The sequence below is a fragment of the Leuresthes tenuis genome, unplaced genomic scaffold (assembly GCF_036924035.1).
Source record: "Leuresthes tenuis unplaced genomic scaffold, fLeuTen1.0.hap1 SCAF_22, whole genome shotgun sequence".
NCBI classification, from domain to species: Eukaryota; Metazoa; Chordata; class Actinopteri; order Atheriniformes; family Atherinopsidae; genus Leuresthes; species Leuresthes tenuis.
Window position 1 is genome coordinate 14,104,476 of NW_027325376.1, and position 21,282 is coordinate 14,125,757.

General features: G+C 42.9%; 1 protein-coding gene across 1 annotated transcript in view; it reads left to right on the top strand.

Annotated features, from left to right (window-relative positions):
• Window positions 1-21,282, top strand: part of LOC140281591 (dachshund homolog 2-like) — an 89,077-nt gene that overhangs the window by 61,555 nt on the left and 6,240 nt on the right. The window contains exons 3-11 of the mRNA XM_072376077.1: window positions 1,694-1,804; window positions 10,104-10,313; window positions 12,151-12,320; window positions 13,474-13,579; window positions 14,111-14,185; window positions 17,248-17,348; window positions 17,571-17,718; window positions 17,890-18,057; window positions 19,600-19,665. Coding sequence (XP_072232178.1) covers window positions 1,694-1,804; window positions 10,104-10,313; window positions 12,151-12,320; window positions 13,474-13,579; window positions 14,111-14,185; window positions 17,248-17,348; window positions 17,571-17,718; window positions 17,890-18,057; window positions 19,600-19,665 — 1,155 coding nt within the window. The remainder of the gene's footprint in view (window positions 1-1,693; window positions 1,805-10,103; window positions 10,314-12,150; window positions 12,321-13,473; window positions 13,580-14,110; window positions 14,186-17,247; window positions 17,349-17,570; window positions 17,719-17,889; window positions 18,058-19,599; window positions 19,666-21,282) is intronic.

Sequence of the window (21,282 nt, forward strand, 5' to 3'; positions counted from 1 at the left end):
CTTTTTTCTTTGGAAAGCTACTAAAGTCATCAAAATAAAATCATCAACAGTCCAAACCGTGAGTGACAACATTCGATTAATTATCAATTATTCTGACTCATTTCTTAATCAGTGAAATGATTAGGAGAGGTGGTCAAATTTTTGGGTTTGGTTGTGTTTTTTCTTCTTCTTTCAATCTAAAAGTGGAAAAAAGAACCCCCTAAAACAGGGATGTCAAACTCCAGTCCTCGAGGGCCACTGTCCTGCAGGTTTTAGATGCTTCCCAACTTCAACACACCTGATTCAGATTAAATGGAGCTCTTTGAAAGATTGTTAAAACCTGCAGGACAGCGGCCCTCCAGGACCAGAGTTTGACATCCCTGCCCTAAAAGATATTTGGTTCATAGGTAACATGAATCTAGGATTAAAAAAAGCTTGAACCAGAGAAGGTTTGGCCTCAGTAATTACAGGTGAAACTTTCAATGAGTTGTTGCAGCCGTCATGTAAACGGCAAAATGCCACAGTGTAAAAACACTGTAAGAGCCACATGTTTGCGTTTCCTTTTTGCCTCTCCAAAAGTCCCGCTTTCCAACCTGCACTGAAGGCATCAGGAAAAAGAAAGATGAGCAGAATTTCAAATTCATATTCGTTATAGTTCCTGGATCATACAGTGGCTATGGGTGCTAAGCGTGACTTACTGTAAAAATTTTAAATTTGAATGTAAATGTGCGAGGATACTTAAAATTGTATTCAAAATGTAACAGAGTACAAGTACAGGTATGAATTAACTACTTTCTCCGAGTTAGTGTAATCTTTGTGTCCTCCACACCTCCCTCCCTCTCCTCCCTCCTCCATCCATCCATCCAACTTTAAATTAAATCTCAAAACGGCTCCTCCCCCTGCCCTCCCTCTTCCCCTGTCTCTCTATCTTGTTTTCTTTATAGCTTACAGACAACTGTACAGTGTGTAATGGACATTCCTCCGAGGCCATCAAGCGTGACCGGGGCAAAACCAACTGACCTACACACACACACACACACACACGCACACACACACACAGAGGAAAGTATGCACAGATAAGCATGCATGCATACCCACGCACACATGCATTTATACATGAAAGCAAACTGTACAGACACACTCAGCACAATGCAAAAGCTAACACGCACACTTACACACATAAGGGTGGATTTGCACAATGAGACACACACACACACACACACAGAGGGTCATCTCTCTCACTCTGCTGGTTGTTGTGTATAGAAGTCAGTTCCAGGTCAGTGCACAGAGCCAGGGATCTTGGTCCATACAAAAGAGAGAGTGTGTGTATATATGTGTGTGTGTAGCATGAGGCCATGTTCTTTCTGGGTATATTTTGTTCTTCTGTGTGTGTATTAGTGAGTAGACATCAGGCCAGAGGCGACTGAATCTGCACTCACACCCTGAAACATTTCAGTCAAACACTCACGCTGAAAAGAAAGTTTGACATCGACAGCCGGGCCGCACGGTCGGGATGTGCATTGCGGCTCGCTGCAAAGCATCATGGGTAGGCAGCACCTGTGAGGTCTGATGCGGGGCAAACGGGGGCTGTGATTGGTTAGCTGTGATAACATGTGCTCTACAGGCTTTTGACAGCGTGCTGCCGAAGACGTTTGCCATGATGATGACGATCCTAACAGTTGTGTGTGTGTGTGTGTGTGTGTGTGTGTGTCAGGCCTGACGGCGGCAGCCATGGCCGAGCTCCAAAAGCTGCAGAAGATGAAGATGATGATGAGTCTCCAGAACGGCAACGAGTCCGACAACGACGACTTACACTCCAATACAGGTGCAGCAGACACGCAAAAACACACCTGCGCACACCCGAGTTAATGATGAACAAAGTTACTCATTACATGTCAAATGTGAACTTTTGACAGTTTCTGGAAGTTTAGTGTGGATATTAGCAATAATCAACAGAAACCCTGGAGACAAGTAGAACATTTCAAGCCCGTTTGTTGTCTCTGTGTAGTGTAATGAACTGTACACCCACCTCAGCTGCAATCAGGCCTTTGGACTTTGAGGTTATGTGGACATCAGCAAAAATGAACAAAACTAACACCATCAGCAACTTCAGAAAATTAAGAAATGATAGGGGGGGAAAAAAGAAGAAAAAAAAGGCCCTTATAGCCACAAAACTTGCGAGAATCATCAGGTTTTCTCGGTTTTCTTCTTCTCGGAATATACCTCTGGTAGTTGGACGCACACGTTTATGAGGAAGCTGCAAATAGGGACTGCAAATAAAATTAAAAATTAAAAAAAGCAGACCCAAAAAAGGGCAACAGAAGACGAAAAAGCTGATGTGCACAGCCAAGTATCTAAATTATGACAACATTAAATGAAGAACAGGTGTGATAAAAGGAAGCATTAGCTTAAAACTCAAAAAAACCCTGAGACACAAGGCTGCTTCAACATTTCTGCATTCTTTGTGAACATGAGAAGAGTAGAGGGCACTGTTACACTTTTAAAGGCCCCATTAAATCTAAGTTAGCATTTGAGCCTCCATGTCTCATATAGGCTCGTGTCGGTCTGATTTTTTTTTTTTTTTTCAGTGCTATCCTTGAGTTTCTGTCAAAAAGAAAAAAGGTTGGCGACTCATCCAGCTTTTGGGGGAATTAAACGGTTTCACATCCTATCGCGACTACAAATTCAAACGAAAACACCGGCAGAGCTCACGTCAATGTCGGGTAGTTCTTATTCAGGCCCATGTGTGTAATGACACGGCTGCATAAAGATGCCCGATTCACATAGACAGAAAATGTGTGAAAGAACGATCACTGTGGTGTCGCATCGGAGCCAAAGGTCATGGACGGTGAGCCCATTTTACAAAAGTGAAACGGAAGTGTAGTAGATTTCCAAGTAGAATTGAATTTTTCTAATTTATCCGACCACAGATCATTTGGATTTCCCCACTTAGCATTAGCATTTTAAATCAGCTTCGGCCCAGTGACGGCGGCGTCTTTTCTGGATCGTGCTCATATGGCTTAAGTGAACTGAGTTCAAAGGCAGTGATTTCGGGAAGTGTTTCTGAGCCCACGGAGGGATTTCCATGACAGAGTCAGGTCTACTGGTTTTTCTGCTGTATCCCTTCGGCACAAACGAGTCTCACAATCCTTTGATCGCGACTGTAGATTTGGGAGTATTCAAAGTATACAATTTTATGTTGAGGAACATTGTTCTGAAATAGTTTGTAGACACAGTTATTGCAGACTGCTGAATCTCTGCCTACTTTTACTTTTGAGACTCTACCTCTTTAAGGTGCTTTTTAAAAAAAAAAAAACACCAAATCATGTCACTGACCTGCTTCCTCCAGCCGTTTCTTTTCCAGCATTTACTCTCCCTGTCCCAACTTTACTTTAAAAGTCTGTGAATTTTGGTTTATAAGATTTGGAAATAATGTAGTTTTTATTATATTTATTTAGCTAGATAATGCGGGAGGAGTGAAGGTGCTGTATGCTTCTGCTTATTTACACAATTCCCGTAATAACATGAGTCAGGAAGCCCCCCCCCCAAAAAAAAAGAACCCAGTTTGCACTAATTGGTTGGCTCCACAGGCCTGAGTAGGAACCTGCACCATTCTGCATCAGTTCTACAGAAATTCCTTTTCTTTTTTCTTTTATTGGACAAAAATTTGAATGTGGCCCCGGGGTTCAGGAGAGTCATAAACATTTTTATTTTTCTTCCAGGAAATGCTAAACTTTTAAAAGACCATTAGGAATACTGCCAAAAACACATTTTTCAGCATTGTTGTCGGACGCTGGTGTGAAGGTGACTTGAACAAGACCGATCATACCGAACTCTTCACTCCTCGAATCTTTTGTCCTTTTTGAGGAGCCAACAACTGTTAGCCCAGTCAAAACCTGTGGAGCAAGAAAAAAAACCACTCATCAAAACGGTTTGTCCAGTCTGAACGTTGTTTTTCACATGCCACCTATGTAACACACACACACATACACACACTTTATGGTCCACTCCATCTCTGCTGTGTTTGCTTCTCTGAATTATTAAAAAGACAGAAAACAAAAAGCATAGTGAAAAGAATGGGGGAAGCAATCTTTCCCTCTGTTTCCACTCCGATTCTCCTCTGTTTTGTTTTTTTCTCTTCATCAGTCTCCCCCTCTTCTTCAGCTGACCTGGCAAATGGGCTGATAGAGTTACTCTTCCTCTGTTTTATTCTTTACGCCAAGTCGTTTTTTATTTATTCCCTCCTACTGTTATTCCTCATCTTCTCCGTTCTTCTGCCTTCTTTTATTTCGTTTAGAGTGATCCCCCCCCCCCCCCCCCCCCCTCCCTTGTTTTGTGCGTTTGCAGAGAACCTTCTTTTCAGCGTCCGACCTTGTTTTCTTTGTGAGGGACACTCACACCGGCCTGGGAAACTGCGGCGGACAATAGAGCAGAGTGTATGAAACGAAAAAAGAAAATAAAGCGAGGGTGGACAGAGGGGGAAAATATGAGAATGGGATATTTAGGGCGAGAGGAAAAGAGGGAAGAAAAAAAAGATGCTCTGGTGTTTGATGGGTGAAAGTCGATCGCTCGGGCCTGTTCTGCTCACGGTGACAGTCGCATGCTTTTTTTTTTTTTTTTTTTTCCTTGATAGGAATGAGAAAAACACAGATTGGAGGGATGGGTGTCTGAGAGAAGCGGTGGAAGAAAAAAAAAGAAGGACAAATTTATGTGTCAGTGGAAACCGTGTCTTTGCTTCGTCAGTGAGAGGGGAAAAAGGAGGGGAAGTTTAAAAGTAAAGGAAGAGAGAGTGATGAGAAAGGTTAGATGAAAGGAAAAGGAGTTAAGTGGAAAGAGAGAGTCGTGACTGAAAGGAGGCGAAGAGAAAACAAGAAGAGGAGGGCAAAAGTGTCGTTCGTTGGAATCTTCTGATCGAACTCTCGTTCATTCGTTTCTGCCATATGGAGGCACGGCCCCCGCAGCTGTTTGTCTGTGAAACTTAACTCAGAGCACGTAAAAAAAAAAAAAAAACACTCATCAGAGCTACACGAGTGGTTGAGGAAAGAAAGCTTAATAAAAGAAGAGAGGCGCAGATACATGAAAACGGAGAGATTTTTGTTAAAAGATCATAAAGATGCAGGCTGCCTGTTGAGTGTCTGTTGTTGGTATGCATATGTGCACTTTTCTTACACTCATTCTGTTAAGGAAATATAAAAAGGTGGAGGCCAGAGAGAAAGAGAGAGGCGAGAAACTGTGATTTTAACCTTTTGTGACTACAACACAAAACTCTGAATAATATGGACAGGGGGAGTTTCTGGCAGCCGGTCTACCCGGATGTGCTCCGTGACTTTAATTGGTTAGTGTGCAGAAAGCGATGTTACACTGAGCGCTGCAGCGCACGATGTTCTCCTGCACGGTGGCCTACATAAAAGACTCTCTGGCAGGAGTTGGAGTGAGATAATGCTAACTACTGAACTGCAGCTGGTGAAGTGCCGGGCCAAAGTATGCCAAAACCGGAGCAGTCTGAGACCGCATACCGCCACCAAGGATGAATAAATAATCCTGGCTCCAGATCCAGATCGACATCAAAAGTTAAACACTTCTAAGCTGGAATGCGCCACACGTCTGGTAAAATTTTTATGCTAATACTTCCATTTGCTCCGAGTGATCTCGCGCACAGACAGACGAAACAAAACAAACCAATAACACAACTCCCTTAGTGGAGGTCGAGTGCCAAATCAAATCAGTTAGAGGTCTGTGAGTCTGGACTTGCTTCCAGGTATGTTTATGTCGCGTTAAACTGAATGTCACAGCTCTCTATTTATCACAAACGGCTTTTAATTCTGATCTGTTGAGTTTGAAGTTGATTTTCAATTTCACTTTGTATCTTTACAAACTTCTAATAGCTCTCCATTTTGAACTCTTCGGCTGTATAAGTGGTGTGTGGGGGTCACTGTTCTATAAATAAAGAACAAAGTTCTATATTTAGTGCATGAACACTTTGTAAATATAGAATAAAGTTCTATATTTACCAAAGTGTAGTAGATGGACAGCAGAGGAGCAACTACATGTATTCAAAGAGGTAATCATGATGCCCAGCCTCTGCTCTCCACTACAATCAGCCTCCATCCAGACTCTCTCCTCCACCCATTCATTTTGCACCAGTAGCTTATCGCTGCAGCTAAAGGAAGCTTATGGTTAGATTGTTTTTTTTATGGTATTTTCATCCATTTGAGGTCGAAAACCCACAGATTTGATCATTTTCTGCTGATCTCTCACATTATCATGGACAGATCTACTTAAAGGGTTGGAGAGGTAACAGTGGTAAATCCTGCTCCTACCATACAGAATAAAAGTGCCCTATATTGGGCAACAGAACCCCCCCTAAATCAAGTGATTTGTTCCAACATCAAGTCACACAGAAACCCTTGGTCAAACATTTTTCCCTTAACTTTCCCAACAGTTTTGGTGGCCTACAGTGTGGGCCAGACTCTCGGACTGGCCATTTGTCCGAGTCCAACTGTAGGAGTGAGTGTTCCTCCTTGTATGACACTTTATTTACCCTGTGATGGTGACCTGTCCACACAGACTTTAAAGTAAAAGAAGGGAAATTTGTCTTAAACCTAAAGATCAATATATCAGAAACAGATGTAGCGACTGTAACAGAGCCCGTTGCTTTTTTAACTGAAAGTAGCTAGCGCCCAATTTGAAGCCAAACGCAGCCATATTTGGACAGGGGGGGTGGGGGTGGAGCTAGAGAGTGAAATTTGAAACCTTATTGGACAAAAATATATATTTTAAAAGGCAGAACATCAATAATGCAATTATTTTCCAAAAGATTTACCCCATAAATCTTAAGAAGATAAAATTGATACAGAAAAAGCATCTAAACTTTCTCTTGTCTTAAATCTTGCAGAGGGAAGGATTTTTTTTTTAAGAGTCTGTGGCGGTGTTGCCCCGACTTAAACTGAGGTTGTGTTCAGTGACATATAACCAAAGACAGATGTTTGTTTTAAGAGGCTAGAAGGTGGAGAGATCAGAGTGACCAAAACATTTAGTTTGACAATAGTGAGGTGCAGCTTTATAACATTAAACAGGCTTTTCTGTTAATTTAATTCAGTCTAAATGCTCTGATGTGGTACCGAAACCAGTTTGTGCAAGCCTGGTACTTTGGTAAATTAGACCAAAATCATGTTTAAAGGGGATTTCTTAATACCCAAGCTGTGTGAACAAGATGAATGACTCCAGCAGTTGTTCACACCTGGCTGTAGATTTATGACGAAATTAAAGTCCACTGTATAAATACAAAAGAGCCAAGATTTTCAGCAACTTAACTTGAACTAGATTCAGGTGTACCGAGTTTGGGAGAATATCTGAAAGGCAAAAAGACCTGGAAGTAAATGGGAAAAAGCTAAAAGATTGACAGAGGAGAGAGGAGAAAGGAGGAGGACAAGGCCAAGGAAAAAATGAGGGGCGAGCCGGAGAAAGAGAGAGAACATCTGCCCATCTGTTTATTCTTCTTTTCTTCCCCGGTGTAAATGGCAGAAGGGATGAGGCCCAGCTGTCATCCACGCACACACACAGACACACACTGAGCACAGGGAATTCAGTAGGCAATAATAGAGAGAGACGGTTGCTAATTCAAACTAATGGAGGGAGATGAAGATGGATGAGAAGGGAACAGGGGAGCAGAGAGAGGCAGGAGGGAAGGTGCGACATAGAGAAAGCCATTAAATACATTTTACAAACAACAGAAATGTTTTAGAAGTGCCATCACAATCAGGTTGGTTTGTGTGCAGTAACAGGAGTGTCACAAAAACCAATAAATGTGTGAAAGAACAAGAAAATAAATGAGGAACTATAAAGAATGTTAGGCCGTGTGTGGTTGTTTGTCTCTGTATGGCCCTGTGATGTCCAGGATGTACCCCGCCTCTCGCCTGATGGGATAGGCTCCAGCCCCCCCCCGCGACCCGACCCACAGATTAAGTGGCTATAGACAATGGATGGATGGATAAAGAATGTAAAAAGAAAAGAAAAAAAATGAATATGTGCCCTCCACAGATTTTCTACAGGCTTGAGTTCTGGATACTGGCTCGGCCACAACATCACCTTAATGTGCTTCATCCTCAGCCATCCTTTTCTTGCCTTGGCGGTATGTTTTGGGTCATTGTCATACTGGAAGACCCGTCCATTACCCATCTTCAGTGTTCTTGCTCAGGGAAGGAGGTTCTCATCCTTCAAACGGTACATGGCCCCATCCATTGCCCCGTCAATGCTGTAAAGTCGTCCTGTACCCTTAGTAGAAAACCAGCTAGAGAGCATAACGTTTCCACTTCCCTTCCCTGAACCATTTAGATGTTCACTGACGCATTTAAGACTTGTTGGTGACTGTGGTCCCAACTGCTTTCAGATCATTAACAAGCTCCTTCCGTGTAGTTTTGGCCCTGATCTCTCACCCCATGGGGTAAAGATCTTGCATCGAGCTCCAGACGGAAGGCAATTGATGGTCATTTTATTTTTTTCTCCCACTTCACCATAATCGCACCAACAGTAATGCAGACAGTCTTGTAGTCCGTTCCAGCCTTGTGCAGGTGTACAATCTTGTCCCTGACATCCTTGCCCATTAGTGGTGGAGAGGTTGGAATGGAAGAAATTTATTCTGCAGGCAGGTGTGCTTTAAACACATAACGAGCTGAGGTTGGGAGTATCTGGAATTGATTGATTAACTGTAATCTGTGTGCCACACGGGCATACAGCCAATCTGTGGGAGCCAGAATGGCCAGGTTGTCGGGGAGCAAATACTTATTTCACTCAATGACGTGCTAATCAATTTATAAATAATGCGTTTCTTCATATGTGCATACAATAATAGCATATTTACAACGCTTTTTAATACGTCATTTAATATTTTCACATTTTGTCCATGTTTCCTTAATTATTTTCTGATTCGTTTACAGAGTAAATTTTTTTCTTGGCACATTCTGACAATGTAAAGCTTCTAGAATTCTTCACAAAGTTTCTTTCATAAACAAACAATCCATAAAAGATAAGAAATGCCTTTTTCCAGCTGAAGTTTTCTATTTTTTTAAAACGCCAGCACGGTGGTGTGGCCCTGTGATGGACTGGCGACCCGTCCAGAGTGTGTACCCTTGCCTCTCGCTCAAAGACAGCTGGGATAGCCCCCCCCCCATGCATCCTGAGTTGGATTAGCTATCAAAAATGGATGGATGGAGGGAGATTTTTAAGAACCCAATGTGTCGAGTGTAGTGACATCTAGTGACTCGGACTGCAAATTGCAAACAACTGAATACCTGACACCTCCCTCCTAACTATGCTGGTGTTTGGTTTGTCCCTTCTGGGATACTGTAGAAATGCTGTTGAAATATGGCAAAAGGGCAGCTTGTATGAGCAAAATTCTATGACGCAAACTTAATTCTAAATATTTTGTTGTAAGATCAGCCTAAATGTTACAAACTGGAACTTCAATATTTTTAAGCATACCGTTTAATTCACAGTGTAATCTCTCTTAGACAAACTAATCTGTATCTAGATACATGGGGGATGACACAGTTTTGATTAGATGCAGTCTGCTACAGTCGTTAGCATCCCTTTCGATTGTAAATGAAGACGAGTCCCTTCTGTTAATGTGGTATTGGTTAGTGATATTCAAACAGATTTGGTTAAAATTCCAGGGAATCACGTTCCTTCCTTCTTACTTACTCCCAATGATTTCTATATGTTTGATGTTACGGTGTTGGATGGGTTTTATTTTTGTTTACATGGCAAGTAATGATGCCACTTTCAAACTGTTCTTTTTTCAGAAACCACAGACTGCCTAAACAGGTGTGTCATGCAATTGATTCATACTCACTCTGCTTTAAGGGAGTTTTGAAGAATATGGCTTTGGACTTTTTGGTATTTCAAACCTAAAATCACATCAAAAGTTTAAGTAGAGGATCGAGCTCTTTTGTGGAAACACGAAAGATAAGTTCAGAAGCAGTTGTGGTTCAACGGGTTGTCCAACAATCAAAGGCTGCTGAATTTTCAAGTGTGCTGCGCTAAAAATGGTTCGACAGACATCAAAAAGTCACAGTTTTCGGGGTTCATCACTGATGGATTATTTAAATGTCTGCATCTCTACCCAGGAGGGAGTGAGTGTTCCTGGGATAAAGAGCGTCTGACCAGCCCCCCTGCCGGAGCCCACAGTGGAGGACCAGGAGGAGGTGGAGGAGCACCGGCAGTGGGAGGAGGAGCTGGAGGAGGAGGAGGTGGTGCAGCTGGAGGTCCTGGGAGGGGGGCCACCTTAGGAGCTGTCAATCAACAACAACTCCAGCAGCAGCAGCTACTGGCTAACAGTGAGAGCACACGGTCATAGACAGATATCTAAATCCAAACAGATGACACACTTAGGCAGTCTTCATAGAAAAAAGGAAGGATACACACACACACACACTCACACGCAAACACACCTTCATGCTGTGTGTTTAAAGGATGGCAATATTTGTTAATGTACGCCATTTAATCTGTTCCCATCTCCTGTATTAACACTCTGCCTGGATTAATCAGCACACACTCTACTAAATGACTCAATTCATCAACACCGCACACACAGCCGCACACATATGGACACACAAACAAACAGATACTCGCTCTTTTTCTTACTGCAGAAGTAATGTATTTGCACACCAACACTGGGCAGCAGGAAGCGTCAAACACTCACATTGATTATTCTATCACTTCAGTCGTCACGACAACAGCAATCAGTGTTATTGTTTCATTGGAATGAAAGCAGCTCTGTGTGTGTGTGTGTGTGTGTGGCTGACAGCTCAGGCGTCTCCCCCCCCCTATTGTGTCCCATCCAGTGGGAGCTCATCTCTGAAAATAGGGGCTGTTTTAGGGTGACGAGGGCACAGAGGTCAGGGGTTACGCTTTTAGGGGGTTTGGGGTTAAAAAACAAAACGAGACAAAAGAGATTTGGAGTTGTGTTGTCGGTGCGTGAAGAAGAAGGGGAGGAAAAGAGGGCAAAGGTGGGAGAAATGTATGAAATAAGATGCAACACGAGGGAAAAGAGGGATAGAAGATGGTGGATTTGATTGGACTTTTTTTTTTTATCATTTGGATCTGTGTCAACTCTGCTATTCTTTTAAGAGTCCAACATAAAAACACCACTTTAATACAGAAAAAGGATAAAAATACAAGGACAAAACTCCACTCTCAGAAACACGCCATCCATCAGAAATAACACTTTGTACACACCAAATTAAAAATATTCCAGTCTACATAATACTATTGTTACATGTAATTAAGCATGAAACATTTTTTAGAACTCGTCTTTACCCGACATTATCAGGAAGGAAAAGCTCTTTCACTAAGCTTTGAATTAGTTTGATAAGACGTCATTTGTAACCGTCGCGGTTCTTGTATTGAGAGCATCAATACTAGGACTACTTCACCTCACCTTTTCAAAGCTGCTCAACAGTTAAAAGAAATTGAACAAGATGGCAGCATTTGTTGCTTAGAAACCTGCATAACATTGTTTAATAATAACAATGCCTTCGTAGAGGTTACCCGCACCATGCTGGCAAAGATGATGGCTTTTAGGAAATGATTTACATTTGACTCAGGGTCGTCTTCTTTTCGGGAACAGGGTTGTTTTGGGTAAGACTCAAAAGTTTTGACCTTCTAGTCTGCTTTTTTTTTTTTATTATTATATTGACACTTCAAACTGAAATGAGACTTCTCCAGTCAAGCTCAACACAAGTTCACAACACTGTTTTATGTCTTAACATCTCTGGCAGTTTCCTATCAGAGGACATCACTTCTGAAGCCAAAGATCCGTCATAAGCATTTAAAAGCATCATCTCCTAAATGTAATTGTGCTCGTGGCTAAATTGATAACAGGAGGGAATCAGCATGCAATGGTGCAGGTTGTAAAACATCCCGACACCCATAATGCTGTCAGTATTCTGCTGGCTTGACTTGTGTTTTTATTCCAGATTTATTTGTCAGGTTGTCTCATCTGGTTGCAGCCAAGTCAAGCAGGCCAAATGTAAACTTGCAAAGATTTTACACTTAGTCTGAGGTCACTGAAAGATTTCCCAGTTTAGAATAAGGTGCACATGACCTCATGTCTCACTGCTGTTCTTCACCTCTCTGCTGACCAGTGCCTCTGTGCCTCTCTTACTGTCTCAGGGTTGGACCTGCCTTTCATGATGATGCCCCACCCCCTCCTGCCCATGGGGCTGCCACCTGCGTCTGTTGCCATGGCGATGTCCCAGATGAACCATCTCAACACCATTGCCAACATGGCCGCCGCAGCCCAGCAAATACACACTCACGTACATCGCGCACCTGTCATCAAGGTAACGCATCGAAACGCAAAGGACCCGAGCATGTTTCCCTGAGGAACTCCTGTGTCAGGAACCCTGATTTAAATGTGTGGATTTATTAGAACTTTGAGAAGGCATTCAAGAATAAAGAGTGTGTTCTCTGGTTTTCAGTTCAAAAGCCTCTTGCATTTGCAAAAGTTTCTCACATTAGTCCTGTGAGACTCTTTTTAACAAAGCCAGAAACGAATTAATACCTTAAGGGCAGACCACTTGTGCATTTAGTATCGTCTGAATAGGTCAACCTGCAATATGCATTTATTTTGGCTCACCTGCTGAGGGTGTATGGGATTAAACAGCATTCTGACCCTCTTGGCGTGCAGGAATTTAGTGAAACTAAATGCAAAGATTGGGGTAAGTGCTGCGTTTTCTTCAAACTTTATCTGAAGGGATGTTTACTGTAGAAGACCAAGAAATGGAGGGTCCTTGTGTGTCAAACTGAGGCTCCTTTACCCAATCATCCACAAAAGAAGTGGTAATTTGTTGCACTTATTAGAGATAAAACAGATTATAGTTAGTAACATGCTCTGTGGGTTTTTTCACTGGACTACATTAAATCCTAATGATTTCTCTTTAACATGTTGTGTCAGTGTCATAACATTTACAGCGGACATATCGACTGTTTGGACTAAAGGCCCAACAAGTTATTATTTTTGCACAGCTGTGTAAGTCTTATCATTTACCAAAAAAAAAAATCAGTACGCACAAGCAATAAAAATCCTAGAGCGATTTGACCGGTTTGATAACCTGCTGGCAATGCTGGAAGCACTTTTGAGAAAAGACCACAGCGTACAAGTAGCCCTGGAATCTTTACACTGCTTGTCATAAAGTCCTCGGTGCTGGGAAATAAAGTGAACCGCTTTGTCAGATGCAATGTTGGATAAAGACGTTCTGAAAACTAGAAAGACGACAAGAACCTTTGGAGTCTGCGTGTAAACATGACGAACATGACAACATATTTACTTCTGAGCATTCAACATTCACAGATGGTGAATACCAGACTTGGTGTGCGAAGGCCTCGAGGCTTTCTCAGCTAACGCCATGAAAATAGGGAAAAAAATGTACTTCTCTTCATACGTTTGTGCCTTTTTTAGCCCGACACAAATTCTCTTTTCTTCTTCTTCCTCAGGAGAGGGTGTGTGACAGTCCCTCTCTGTCTCCGTCTGTTGATGAAACCAACACTCCTCTGCAGTCACAGCCCAGCAGCTCTGCCTCCAGCTCACCTGAAAGACTGGGTACACACAGACAAAAAAATCGCACACAGCAAACTAAATACACGCCGTGTCTTTACAGCAGCCCAGAGGGGGCATAACATGATGTAACCTCACCTACACTCTTATAGGCTTGGGAGTATTTAGCAAGTTGGAATTTCCAATGTACGCCTCTAAGCGTCGCCACGTTTTACACACTTGATCTTTTACTGTGTTCCTATTTTTATAATTAGTTTGCAAGCAAAGTAAATCAGAGACCAGTATTCACAGATACTTTTTTGTCAGTTTTGTTGTCTTTGAAGTGAGATGACACCTAAAAAAATGTCAGTTTTCACAAGCATTTTACAGACCAAATAACTAACCCATTAATCAAACAGCATCGTTCGCAAATTAGTTATTAACATCCATCGTTTAGAGCCCCAAAGACGCGGTTTGAAATATAGTGTATGTATATACATCCAGACTAATGCACAAACAGCATGCATGCATGCAGAGTGCATCTGTAAGCATGCACTGCACGAACGCCCACAAACACAGCGTGTTTTCTCTCAACAGGATTGGTGTCAGTTGATGCTGATGTTGCACTGACCAACTCTGCTACACCCATCAAGAAAATAACAAAGGACAAAGGTTGGACCACACACACACACACACACACACACACACACAGACTTATACAAGTGAGGATATTCCATTATCCACCTTAATCTAAACCCTCAGCCATTTTCTTTTGACAACTGACAAATTGTCCTCACTTAAAAGGCCTTTCCTCTCTCACACACACACACACACACACACACACACACACACACACACCTATATACTGTGCAGGGACAGACAAACGTACAAACAGAAACAGAAGCATCAGAATGCATTGCCCTCCCATTGATCACCTGTCTGAGCCATCAATCAGAGGATTGAGGGAGTGAGAGAGAGATAGAAGATGGATAGATGGAGCGGGGAGGAGGGAAGTAAGGGAGGATAAGTGAAGGAGGCATGGATAAAAGGGGTCAAGAGGTCACACACTAAAAGCATGCAGGGCTTCTCCTCCCTCCATCGTCCTCCTCTTTCCCCCCCTTCTGAATTTTCCATCTTATAACACATTCCGTTCATCTAATTTTTCACTCTCCCTCCACCTTTCACCGTTCGTACTCCTGAAGCTCTTCTGCAGACATCAGCAGCAGAGGGGATACTTGCTTTAAGATCAATAAGGGCAGAAGGGAAGAAAGAGGCTGCATTTGTGCCAAAGACTGCCGGACTCGATGAAATATCTGGGGCAGACGTGGTGGCGTTAGGCCACGTGACCTCTTCACAAATGTGATGATGCATTTCCAATGTACAGAAATGAACAGGCGACTGCGGGAGCCAGTGAGGGCCGAGACTTGACTTGCTGTAACCGTAGCCAGTGACCCTGTTCATTTCTTACTACAATCTGTATCATGTGAACAAGCCGGAGTGTGGATGAACAAGCAGGGCCTTTAAAGGGCTATCCCTTCCTCATTTTTTCTTGTTTGAAGTGGGCTCATGTATTCATGCATCTTTCCTGCAGCAGTTTGGGGTATCAGCTGGTTTTAAAGCCACCAGAGCAACTAAAACCTCAAAAGTTCCACTAAACCCTTTATTGAGGAAACCGTTGCACGGATCGTTTTGGAAGATGATGAAGAGCGTGTTGCAACGTGAACGTTCTGCAGTGAAGAAACTGTGGCGAAGCGGTGATGTGGTGTAAAAAAAAAAAATCTAATGAAAATAAAAAGAGCTCTCAGTCAAACTGCTATGAAATGTCAAAATTGGTCTTCGGTAAGTTAAGGCGCTCAGGTTTGCACGTGTCTGATCAGTCAGCAACACCCTCTATTACTGTAAGAGCTCGTCAATAATGGGGAAACTTTTAAAAGCAACAGAAAGACGCAGCGTGTTACTGCCCATCTCAGGGGGACAACAGAAACTGCTCTCTGTGGCCTCCCCTCCATCTGGGCAGTATATTGCAGCGATTAATGCAGCAGAACAAGGTAATAAACTGCAATCAAAAATGACCTCACCGTGCGTCGTCCCCATGCGTTTTCTTTAAGTGACTGATGGTTGCACATAGCATCGAATCAGTTTTTTGGCGGATGACATGTGTCAATGCATGTTCCATCCATCCTGTTACTCTGCCGGGAACTTATTGCCTTAAAAACACTTTCACAGATCTAAAAGTCTCTTAATCTTGTTGGCAAACAACATGTAACATGTAAGAGAGACGGAGAGGCGTAGAGGGCAGTCCGAGATGATAGAGCTGGAAAGGAGTGAATGCTCACGGGGTTGCTGTGACCACGGTTTTCCACAGAATTTAGTCCAGGATGCCGCCAAGTGTCGGGGTGACTCTCGTTTGAGGAGTAAAGTTGCCGAGTCGGCAACGGCGAGAGGACGTTGCCAGCAAGTGCAGCTCAGCTCGTGGGACTGTCACCAGGCGACATTCACACAGGCAGCTTCACAGCATTAGCTGATACCAGTATGAACAATATTCTTACCCCGCCCCTTCTTTTATCCATCCTTTTTTCCACCCTTTTCACCTTTTTTTCCTTTATTCTTTCAGCTCTCCCTCCACATTGTCTTCATTTGCTGCTTCTTTTGTGCTCAGAGAACTTGTGGTTTTCTTCTTCAGCTGTGGTGAATAGAAGAGGAATGAAAAGTGAGAAAGCAAAGCGGCGATTAATCATTCTTGTGTGGAATGGAGGTCGTGACGAGAAGATGAAGCACAGAAAGACGCCTTTTGAGAAAACATAAAACCGTACGAGAAAAGTGAATTTGACTTAAAGCTGCTATAGCCGATGTGTTATAAGAATGCATCAAATTGACACCAGGAATCGTGCAGTTTGTAGGTTTAAGCCTTGATAAAATATATTTTTTTAAAATGCCGTGTTCATGTTTCCAAAGCCTCCAAGTGCCCCCCCCCCGCTCTCCCTCCAAATAAGTTTGTAGTAACATTGAAAAAGGAAATTCATTTAGGAAAAGCGTATGAGGCAAAGATTAAAAAGAAAGGAGGCAAAGGCGATTTTAAAAGAGAAGCTGGGACGGACTTGAAGAAGCAGGAAAATGAAAATTAACGACAGAGAAAAGAAGTGCTGAAAGATGAAGATGTGAGAAAGACGGGAGGGGAAGGGAGACAAAGTGATGAAAAATGATCTGAGAGCAGAAAGGTGGAGTCGAGGGATGTATGGATGAAGTGGCAGATAGGGGATGGAGTGTGTGTGTGTGTGTGTGTGTGTGTGTTAGGGTGCATCTTAATCAGCGTTAATTTCACAGCAGAGTTAACCCAGTTGTTGGTGTGTTAGGCATTAAGGGCTGAGCAGACACTGTGACGCACTCACAATGAACACACACAGAAATCAAGGATGTCTTTAATCCTTGTCAATTAGTACCACACATGACTGTCTGAATACTAACGACCTCTGTGTGTGTGTGTGTGTGTGTGTGAGAGAGTGTGTTTGGTGTAATTGATTTCTCTAATGTTGCTTTGCTGCCTTTCATAACTTGGTAAACACCAACATTTCATAAAGTTCACTTGTGACAGCCACCACTCATGATGATCCTTCGATTTCTATAACATTTATTTATTTTTTTGGGTCAAAAAGGGAGAAACCCTCTGGTAACGCAGACCTCACATAAGGAAAATTAAATGAAAGCTTGTATCCTCTGTTAAATGCTCCCGACAGAAGAGTCTCCACTGGGTCAAACCCTGCCGCATGGATTTCCCGCTCCGTTCCTATTCGCCGACGGGCTGTCGTCAGTGGAGACCCTCCTCACCAACATACAGGTATGAGCCGGTTCTGTTTTAGCGGCTTATCAAAGCCACTGGGTTTCCAACTGGCTGCAAAGCCAAAACGAAGTTAACTTTCAATGATGAGTATCAGGTTTCAGTCGTATTTCTATTTCAACACCGACTACCTGATCAACTTATCAATGCATCAAGCATTCGGTCAAAAAGAGTAAAAAAGCGTTTTACAGTTTGGTTTCCGTTCAAAACCTCTGCATTCAGGGCCTGTTGAAGGTGGCCGTGGAGAATGCCCGGGCCCAGGATAAGCAGATTCAAGCAGAGAAGAGGGAGCTGAAGATGGAGCTCTACAGAGAAAGAGAGATGCGAGAAAGTCTGGAACGACAGCTCAACTCTGAGCTGCAGAGCAGAGGTGAGGGCTTTTTGAATCCTATCCTATAAGACAGCTCAAAGGGCAATGCAAGAAGGTGGAACATTAGCCATAGAGGTGTTTTTTTTTTGCTTCTGCTCTGCCTGCATATGAAACGAACACGCAGGGTCTTGTCCAGTGACACTTTTCTGGTTCCTCATCTTCTGTGTTCAGCCTCCATCCAAAAGCGACTGAAGAAGGAAAAGAAGGCGAAGAGGAAGCTGCAGGAGGCGCTGGAGTTCGAGTCGAAGAGGAGGGAGAGAGTGGAGGACGCTCTGAAACACTCGTCCTCATCCTCCCCCTCTCCGGAGCCGCTGCACAATGCCAACAACATTAAAAACGGTATGGACAGGAGGCTTTTATTGCTTTTTCTTTTTTCTATTATTTCCTCTGCTAATATTTGCATTTGTATCAGTCCTCTGTTATTCAGTGCCAACGTTTGTGTCAGTTGCACCCCCCCCCCCCCCACCCCCGTGTGTTTACCTCGGCTAATGTTTGTTGTATACGAGCCGTCGTTGACTGAAGCAGCTCTTAAAACTGAGTTACAAGCTGCCTCTGTTTTTCTGTCTTCCTTCCATAAAACTCAGAGTAATCACCAGCAGCAGTAAATGTGCAGTTAATGCGTCTGTGTGGCATCAAGGCAGAGAACTACAACCGGCACAGTTTGCACTGCTAATATTGGACGGCGTGGTGTGTGTGCTCTCCCAGATCTCGGATCAGCCAAGCCGAGCCTCTGCTGCTCCCGACAAAGAGTGGCGGCTTGTTGTTTTTTTACGACACTGTCGATAAAGTTTTTTGTGCTCTGTTTGTTTTACGCCGGCGACAGGGACGGCCCCTGTTAGACATCTTTGTGCGCCCGGTGACAAATCTGTTGGGGTTTGTGGCCTAAATAAAATCTTCATAAACAGTTTGGCCAAAACGATAAAAAAAAAAAAAAAAAAAAAAAAAAAAAAAAAAGTTGACGGTTTTGTCATTTTTCATCTTTCAGCGATTCAGTGATATTGGTGAGCTGCAACTGCTTTGTTCAAGTGCAGAAATATATACACGCATGCTGGTAATGAGCTTCTGTGTTGAAATGCTAATTAATCGCGTTAATTACATCATATCGCAGCCAACGTAAAACAGAAAGTGAGTCACTGTCATTTTGCCAACTTACCGTTTTGTTCACCCTCACAGATTCAGCCCTTCCACTGGCTCAAACCCATCATGGATCACTCACTGATTCTGACATTGGGTTACGGTTAGGACAAGCTGTAGAGTTGGGCGACCTGTGCTAATCTTTATGGGTAGAGTCACACCTCCTCCCAAACATTTTGTTGATCAAACCTTGTTAAATAATGATCAAGTGCACACAGAACTGCATCTTCCCTCACTGTCCACACTGTCGTGTGCTGAACCTTTTTTTTTTCTTTTACCTGAAGTGTATCAGATAAACGGACAAACTTTTTGTCAGAAATCTAAAAACAACTGGAGCTTGGAAATAAAGTGCAGTTTTGTGTAATCTCATGTAGCAGATATGAAACAGGCGTCCACAGATGTAGAACCATCACTGCTCTGCGAGTGTCTGCGGCTGTGAGAACTGTGGGAACGGTGCGTTTACTGACAGAAGAAAAATACGACTCGTGCCATGTGCACGGCGCGCTGAATTAAGTTCCTGTAGATTCGATACTTTTGTCCCAAACTGTTCTTCGGACAGATATTTTCTTTTGCAGGTAACTTCCTGGACACGCTGTTTTTGTTTGTGGTGCTTTTCCCCCTCTTTTTCTAGGTGAATCCAGCTTGTTTTTGACCCATAAACAGTTACAAGGTGCCGTTTGTTTTTTTTGTTTTTTTTTTATTGGCCGACCCACTGAGACTCTGTCTTGTCTTTGTGTTTCATGCCAGACGCTGCTATAGCCGAGGACAAACCTGAACTTAATGGAAACCAGCAAGACAATGGCGCTGTGCAAGGTACATGAAAACAGACACACACACACACACTGACTCCTACATGCAGAGTCATGCTCAAACAACAAAACAACCCCCCGACACACATGTCACATATTAACAGATACGACACTTTACACAAATGCGTTCAAAGGCGGACTTTTTCGACACACACATGGCGGGCACATGTGTGTGTTGGGGCCCAGTCTAGATTAGTGGAGACATTAAGCAGACATAGAGGCCTCCCTTTGATGTGCACCTTAACAGACACGCATGAGACGCGTGTGTAAATTTTTCATTGAACTCGTGCACAGCATCTACATGTTGACACGGGGGTGCGTGTTTTTGGAATTTCAAATGAGTACATTCAAATTAAAAATCGATCCATTTTGGTAAATTTAATTTTTATCTGAAGTAATGATTGTTTTCATCAATTTCATAAAGAGGTCATGATAGAATGAGACTTTTGTAAGGTAAGAGCTGGTTTTTTAATGGTTAATATCTATGCTTTATACATTTTATGAAAAGGATTTTGCCGTGATTTGCTCATGAATTTGAAATAAAATTAAAGAAACTTAAAGAACACGTTTGCACCTTATTAAAGTATCGAGAAACTTTGTTTTCGCAGTGACTTAACTCGAGTCGAACCAGGCCCTTATTTGAATGTTCTGGACCCGTTTAACATTTGGTTATGATGTTTAGAAATGTACTGAGAGGCCATGATCTGTAGAGGCTGATCCTGGAGTTTCAGCATAGCAACACTGTCCTGAAGGTAGAATTCAGGGTCTGTGCAGCCTGAGAGCAAGCAGCGAAGATCAAGCTGGGCTCTTGTCATAAGCGGAAGAAACTTGGGAATGAGCATCATCTCATTCCTACCATCCCTTCTACCAAACAGCTGTTTGTGGGGAGGTCTGACTGTTCTAGTCAGGATAGAGGGGATAAAAATGGCTTCCCATCTCAACCTGTTGAGCTTTCTGCCAAGAAGAATGGAAGAGGACACCAAAGGAATGCTGTGCCAAGCTTGCAGGATCACTCCCAAGAAGACTTTGACATGGTTCCGTACATGTCTACGTGTTATAGCATGTTGCTGCCACTGAGGGGCGATCTCAGAAATAATGTGTTGTGTTGGTGTGCCGTTGATGGTCCTCAAGTTTTGTTCTGCTGTGGAAAACACAGAAGTCCTATGCCATTTTTGCGCCAAAACCAACATGTTTTTACAGCGTAATTTCCCCCTAAAGGTGGGTACACATTACACACCTAGGATGATCTCATTGAATCCTTATCCTATTGCCATTCTGTAACACATTCAGAGCCCAGTTAGTGCATCAGCCAAAACAACAGAGCTCCTTTCGTCACTTTCAGAGCTTCCATGTTGGACGTTACGGTTAGTAAATGTGATTTTTTAATTTTTATTTGGAAATAAAAAGTAAGCTGTGCCCACTATTGCAGCCCTGTGTGCAGCACCCTCACGGAAAAGTAGCGTGTGCACCCAGACGTTACACTTTCTCGTCAATGCCAATTGTAGCCAATAAAAACCCAGGACTTCCAATCGATGTTTAACGTACACAGAGCGCCACCTCCCAGGGCCATTCCCCGCTAGCGATTTTGTTGACTGGACATCTGTCTGAGTAGCCTGATTAC